The sequence below is a fragment of the Nicotiana tomentosiformis genome, chromosome 5 (genome assembly GCF_000390325.3).
Source record: "Nicotiana tomentosiformis chromosome 5, ASM39032v3, whole genome shotgun sequence".
Lineage (NCBI taxonomy): Eukaryota > Viridiplantae > Streptophyta > Magnoliopsida > Solanales > Solanaceae > Nicotiana > Nicotiana tomentosiformis.
Genome location: NC_090816.1, coordinates 67,350,301 through 67,357,596, shown reverse-complemented (window position 1 = coordinate 67,357,596; position 7,296 = coordinate 67,350,301). Strand labels below are relative to the sequence as shown.

At 43.2% G+C, this 7,296-nt stretch overlaps 2 protein-coding genes across 2 annotated transcripts; both read right to left on the bottom strand.

Annotated features, from left to right (window-relative positions):
* Nucleotides 1-819: 819 nt before the first annotated feature.
* LOC138892525 (uncharacterized) lies at nt 820-1,443 on the bottom strand. The gene has a single exon (XM_070176254.1). It carries the CDS (start codon nt 1,441-1,443, stop codon nt 820-822), a length of 624 nt encoding a protein of 207 aa, XP_070032355.1.
* Nucleotides 1,444-5,547: 4,104 nt separating this feature from the next.
* On the bottom strand, nt 5,548-5,883 carry LOC138892524 (uncharacterized). Its single transcript, XM_070176252.1, has one exon. The coding sequence runs from the start codon at nt 5,881-5,883 to the stop codon at nt 5,548-5,550; it is 336 nt and encodes a 111-aa protein (XP_070032353.1).
* Between the last annotated feature and the right edge of the window lie 1,413 nt (nt 5,884-7,296).

Genomic DNA, 7,296 nt, shown 5'->3' with positions numbered 1-7,296 from the left:
CTGCATCACTGAGTTCGGCTTCTTGTATAATTCTTAAAGAAGGGATTTTAACCTCGCAGGAATGACAGCTTCGGTACCGTAGACCAGCAAATATGGAGTTGTGGTACGGTACCCCAATAAGGCAAATGGTAACTTCTCGTGCCATTTCTTGTGGTTGTCTACCATCTTCCTCAGTATTTTCTTGATATTCTTATTTGCGGCCTCCACGGCTCCATTCATTTGAGGCCAGTATGCTGTGGAATTCTTGTTCTTGATTTTGAAGGTATCGCACATATCTTTCATTAGCTCACTGTTGAGATTGGTGGCGTTGTCGGTGATGATGGACTCTGGAACCTCGAATCAGCAAACAATACGATCTCTGACAAAATCTGCGACGACTTTCTTGGTTACAACTTTGAAGGATGCAGCTTCGACCCATTTTGTGAAGTAGTCTATGACCACTAAAATGAACTTGTGCTTGTTTGAAGCGGCAAGCTCGATTGGTCCAATGACGTCCATTCCCCAAGCGGCAAAAGGCCAAGGTGCACTCATTGCATTGAGTTCATTTGGCAACACCCGTATCATATCTGCGTGTATTTGGCACTAATGACATTTCTGGACATACCTGATGCAGTCAGTTTCCATAGTCATCCAAAAATAACCTACCCTCAGTATCTTCTTGGCTAAAACGAAACCATTCATGTGTGGTCGGCATGTTTCAGAGTGTATCGCTTCGAGCAGTTTGGAAGCTTCCTTGGCGTCAACACACCGTAATAACCCTAGGTTTGGAGTCCTTCTGTATAGAATTCCTCCACTTTGGAAGAAATGGTTGGACAATCTTCAGAGCGTGCCTTTTTGAATATGATTTGCATGCTCCGGGTACTCTCCTTTTGCCATGTACTCCTTGATATCATGGAACCATGGATTCCCATCTGCTTCTTCTTCAAAATGAGTGCAGTAAGCTGGCTGATTATGAATCCTTACCAGAATGGGGTCGATGTAATTCTTGTCCGAATGCTGTATCATGGAGGACAAAATGGCCAATGTATCTGCGAACTCATTCTGGATTCTCGGGACATGTCTAAACTCTATCTTCATAAACCTCTTCATCATCTCTTGCACATGATATAGATATGGTAATATCTTGGTATTCTTTGTAGCCCATTCTCCCTGCACCTGATGTACCAGAAGATCTGAATCACTAATTACCAGTAATTCTTGGATATTCATATCAAGGGCCAAATTGAGCCCCAATATGCAAGCCTCATATTCTTCTATATTATTGGTACACAGAAATCTGAGTTTCGCGGATAACGGATAATGTTGACCTATTTCTGACACCAAAACAACTCCAATACCCACTCCTTTGAAGTTTGCGGCTCCATCGAAAAACATTCTCCATCCGTCGTAGGGTTTGGCAATATCTTCTCCTATGAATGATACTTGTTCATCAGGAAAATACATTTTTAGTGGTTCGTAACTACAGGATTTTCTGCAAGATGATCCGCTAATGCTTGTCCCTAAATCGCCTTCTGAGTCACATAGACGATGTTGAATTCACTCAACAATATCTGCCATTTTGCCAGCTTCCCTGTAGGCATGGGTTTCTGGAAGGTGTACTTTAGAGGATCCATCCTTGATATGAGATATGTGGTATAGGCACAGAAGTAGTGCCTCAATTTCTGGGCTATCCAGGTCAAAGCACAGTAGGTGTGTTCCAGCAAAGAATATCGTGTTTTGTAGGGTGTGAACTTCTTATTCAGATAGTATATGGCCTGTTATTTCCTTCCCGTCTCATCGTGTTGTCCCAAGACACAACCGAAAGCCCCATCTAATACGGAGAGATAGAGTAGCAGTGGTCTACCAGGTTCTGGCAGGACCAGGACTGGCGGTGTGGACAAATATTCTTTGATTCTATCAAAAGCTTTCTGGTAGTCTTCAGTCCAATTGGTTGCGGCATCCTTCTTTAACATTTTGAAAATCGGCTCACAGATCACGGTTGATTGTGCTATGAAGCGGCTGATGTAATTAAGACATCCCAAGAAGCTCATCACGTCTTTATTGTTCTTTGGAGGTGGCAAATCCTGGATAGCCTTGACATTTGATGGGTCTAGCGCAATTCCTCGGCGGCTGACAATGAATCCTAACAACATTCCTGCGGGGACCCCGAAGGCACATTTTGCGGGATTCAATTTCAAATTGTACCTCCGAAGCCGATCAAAGAATTTCCTAAAGTCTGCTATGTGATTTGTACTCTTCTTGGATTTGATGATGACATCATCCACATATACCTCTATCTCTTTATGTATCATGTCATGGAAAATAGTTGTCATGGCATTCATATAAGTGGCCCCAGCATTCTTCAGACCAAACGACATCATTTTATAGCAGTACACCCCCCACGGTGTAATAAAAGCTGTCTTTTCGGCATCCTCTTCATCTATCCCGATTTGATGATATCCCGCGAAGCAATCCACAAAGGATTGGAGTTCATGCTTGGCGCAGTTGTCGATCAGTATGTGTATGTTGGGTAACGGGAAATCATCTTTGGGACTTGCTCTACTTAGGTCCCGATAATCGACGCATACTCTGACTTTCCCATCCTTCTTCTGAATTGGCACGATGTTATCCAACCAAATTGGATATTCAACCACTTTGAGAACCTTAGCTTTGATCTTTTTGGTGACTTCTTCTTTGATTTTTAGACTCATATCTGGCTTGAACTTTCTGAGCTTCTGCTTTACTGGCGGACACATTGGGTTGGTGGGTAGTTTATAAGCCACTATGGACGTGCTCAAACTAGTCATATCATCATAAAACCATGCGAAAATGTCTTCATATTCTTTCAGGAAACAGGTGCATTCTTCTTTCTATGATGGTGACAGGTGAATGCTTATGTGAGTTTCTTTGACTATTTCAGAATCTCCCTAGTTGGCTATCTCAGTTTCGTCCAGGTTGGACTTAGGCTTGTTCTCAAAATCTTCAACTTCTCTAACAATTTCCTCAGGTATTATATCCTCTTCTCTATTTCTTTCTAGTCACTGTCCTTATGTTGCGTTACCTCATTACATGTCACATTTGTTGGTTCATCACGATAAGAAATAGTAATGTTGTAGGGAGAAAATATATAATAATAAAATAGCAGACCTTTGATAAGTACCAAAATGTCAAAACAAAAGTGATTTTTAATGATTCAAACAATTGTTTCAAAGAAATGACGACAAAATACTAAAAGAATGTTTTAAAAATGCTCATAAAAATTGTTTTCAAGGTAAGTGATGTTAGCAGCCAGGCTACCCCGGAACTCGGCGGGCCCTTGATGGTGTGGCGGTCCAGTTCTTGAGAACAGCTCCCTTCTCCATTGTCTGGATAACGAGGCCTTCCTCCTCCTCCTCAACTATTACGCTGCAGTCCATATCTTCATCTTCCAAGAACAGATTCCTTAAACTAGCTAGAATTTCATCTTCTTCAGATCCCCACATCATATCGGCCTGATGGAAGTATTGGCTCAAATGTGGTATTGGCTACTCAAGAGGGTAAGAACCACGCCATGGCGGTGACCAATTCTTACTCGTGCCAGGTGTACTGATATCCCAATCCAAAGGTCATACCCTTGGAGATTCTTGCCAAGACCTCTGTCGGGTTCATACCCTATCCATGCCAATATGCTTTCTATTTTGCTACTCCACCATTTGTTCTTCTCGATCGTGTTAACATGTTCAATGCGATGGTAAGTCTATCCCCCTAACTTCCTTCTATTCTCCACAACCGGGACAGTCTGGTTGGTGTAAATAGGGTTACTCCTGTCTCCATGAATGATCACCTCCTGATGTTCCATTCGAACTTCACACCCAGATGCAGAGTAGACGCTACAGCCCCAGCGGCGTGTATCCAAGGTCGTCCCAATAGCAGATTGTATGAGGCGGATATGTCGAGCACTTGGAATTCAACATCAAACCATGATGGACCCATTTGTAAGTAGAGGTAGGTTTCTCCGATTTTGGCCCTTTGAGACCCATCGAACGCTTTTACGTTCATAGTTCATGCTCGTATCTCATGCAAACCTTTACCTAGCCTCTTCAAAGTAGTCAACGGGCAGATATTGAGACTTGAACCCCCATCTATCAAGACTCTAGCAATGAATTTGTCTTTGCACTGCACTGTGATATGCAGTGCCCTATTGTGACTCAACCCTTCCGGCGACAGTTCATCTTCGTGGAAAGTGATCTTATGGCTTTCCAATACTTGTACTACCATGTTGGCCATCTCTCCACTGCTAATGTTGTTGGGTACATAAGCCTCATTCAACATTTTTATCAACGCGTTCCTATGTGCTTCAGAATTCTACAACAGTGATAGAATGGATATCTGAGCAGGGGTTTTGTTCAGATGATCAACCACAGAATACTCTCTCGCTTGCACCTTTCTCCAAAGATCATCCGGTCCGGTTTCAATGATAGGCTGTTTGGAAGCGGCTTCATAGCTTGTTCTTCCCAAATGCTCGGGCGTGTAAACCCTACCAGTTCTGGTCATACCTTGTGCTGCACCAGTTTCTTCCATTTTCCCCTTTCCTTTTCTTCTCGCTTCTGTAGCGTAGTCCCAAGGTATATTATTGGAATTAAAGGACGGTGTAGGTTCTACCGTCACGGTGAATGGTGTGGTCACTTCTACTTCGAACGGAGCTAGCACGACCGAAGGCGTTGTTACTTCAACCTCGAATGGAGTTGGTTCGGCTACCTCAACTTCAATCAGCGACTGTATTTGTACCATAATAGGTGTGAGAGTGACTGTATGTTTTTTAGGATCGTCCCCTTCTCGAATGGGCCCAATTGACCCTTCCGGATCACATTCTTCATCAGTTTCTATCACATTTACCCCCTCGCCCCTGTGATCCGGGAGGGGATTATTGCGGACATTAGGTGCAGCCTCCTTTGCCTGTATAAACTTGGTATCAATCAGTGTCTGGATCTTGTCCTTCAGAGTGAGACATTCATCAATAGTGTGACCCTTCATGCCCGAATGGTATACACATGTCTTATTTGGATTGACCCCCTGAGAGGAATTCTCCATGGCGACAGCGGGAATGGGAGTGACATAACCGGCAGCTTTCAATCTCTCCTACAATGGGTTGATGGGTTCGGTGATAGGAATGTATTGTCTGGGCGGTCTACAGTCGAATTTTTGCCTAGGTTTTTGGTAATTTTGGCGGGCTGGTGTTGAGTGGTAATATGCTGGCTGAGTGTTGTAAGCATGGTAAGCGGTGGCAGGTTGTTGATATCTGGGAGGTGAAGGCTGATATGTGGGTGGAGGTGTTTGATATGTGAGAGGAGACTTCGGACCTTGGGCTACAATCACAGCCCCTACTTCCTTCTTTTTAGATATACCCCCTAACTGCAAGGCTTTGTTCGTAGCCTGTAGTGCCTCAAAATTTGTTACCATCCCGCTTTTAATTCATTCTTCTATTCGTTCTCCCAATTTGATAATGTCAGAAAATTTATGGTTTTCAATAACCATCAGACTTTCATAATATTGTGGATCCTGGGCTCGGACAAAGAACTTGTTCATTTGCTATTTTTCCAGTGCTGGCCTTACTTTTGCAGCTTCTGATCTCCACCGAGTAGCATACTCGCGAAAAGTTTTTGTTGGCTTCTTCTTAAGATTCTGGATATAGAAGACGTCTGCTGCATTCTCTGTATTGAATCTGAACCGATCCATAATATCTGATGCCATGTTTACCCAATTAATCCACTTTTTTGGATTTTGACTGATGTACCAGGATAGGGCGTCTCCAGTGAGGCTCCTCATGAACAACTTCATGCGGATTCTTTCATCTTTACCAACCCTTAAGAGCTTGTCACAATACGTCCTCAGATGAACATTTGGATTACCTGTTTCGTCGAACATTTCTAACTTAGGAGGTTTGCAGCCCTCTGGCAGTTCTACGTCCGGTTGAATACACAGATCCTCATAGTTCAAGCCTTCGATGCCTTTACCACCTTCAACACCTTGAACTCGACTTGTAAGCTTCTTAAGTTATTCCTCCATGTTCTTAATGAGCAAGTCCTTCTCTGCAGATTCCGGTGTCTATGGGGTTTGTTGTGAAGTGTGTGGTAAGGTTTCCACATATATGGGGTTACTTTGGTGGACTCCAGGGATTTGGGTGTAGTGGTGATCATTGGTTGAGTTTTGGGGATCAGGTAGGTTGTGGTGTATTTTGAGGAGTGTGGTAGGTGGTAGTTTGTAGGTACTGGGTTTGATGATGATGATGCTATGGAGGAGTTGGTACTGGTGGAGGATTAGGATTTTGGGGAGGCGTGGCGTATTGATGATGTGCGGGAGGATTTTGCGGGTGGTGGTTTTGTGTGTTTTGAGGAGATGTTGGGCTTTGGGCGTTTTGTTGGTTGATGTCGGGAACATTCAGGGTAAGGGAAAGATTTGCCAAGTTACGGACCTACTCAAGTTCCCCTTGTAACTTCAGTATCTTTTGCTCTAATCGTATAACCAAGTCATTCTGTGCCGGAGTACTTCGACCATCTGAAGTTTCGACATTCTCGGCGTGCGCAGCGTTGTCTTTCCTGATATCACTCATATCATCCATCTTAGCTTTTCCTTTGTTCTTGGGATCACTTGGAGGAGGAGGAGGTAGAGGACCTCTAGATCTAATATGATATGCTGATGATGCCAGTATGCACGAACCAACCTTAGGGGATGGGAATAAACAAAGAAAAGAAGAAAAACAAAAGGTAAACAAGTCAGTAAGGAGTATTAAAAGGATATTTATGATATTTAAATACGTATTGCGGAATTATAAATTCACGTCCTCATTTGGGGACCTCATCATGCCCGAGGTAGGCCTAGCGACATACAGCTTCGGAGAAAACTCAATGCCGATAACTGCGTCATTTCATTAATATGATAAATAGACCAAATCTCTACTAAAACGACAATAATTTTAAAGAGTCACTAGTGGCATTTGCCTTATTACAATCAAATTCTAAAACGAATCTAGAAAACAACATTCATAATCTATTCGGCCCCAGAGGGACCTTCTACAAGCTTGGCCTTCTTAGCCCCTTCAATTAGATTCCCCAGGTCGCGTATATCAAACAACATATACGCCCTTTCTAGATGTCCTCCTTCATTGCCCTCTGTGTTCTGACAATCCGAGATCTTTTTCCTCATCTTTCCCTCAAGTTCCATCAAACCCTGCCCAAATACTCCAACCTTTCTGTTGATTTAGTAGAGATTCCCCTCCATTCATTGATAGCTTCCATGTCCACTTTATGTTGTTCCAAATGCCTGGCCTCAGATTTAAAG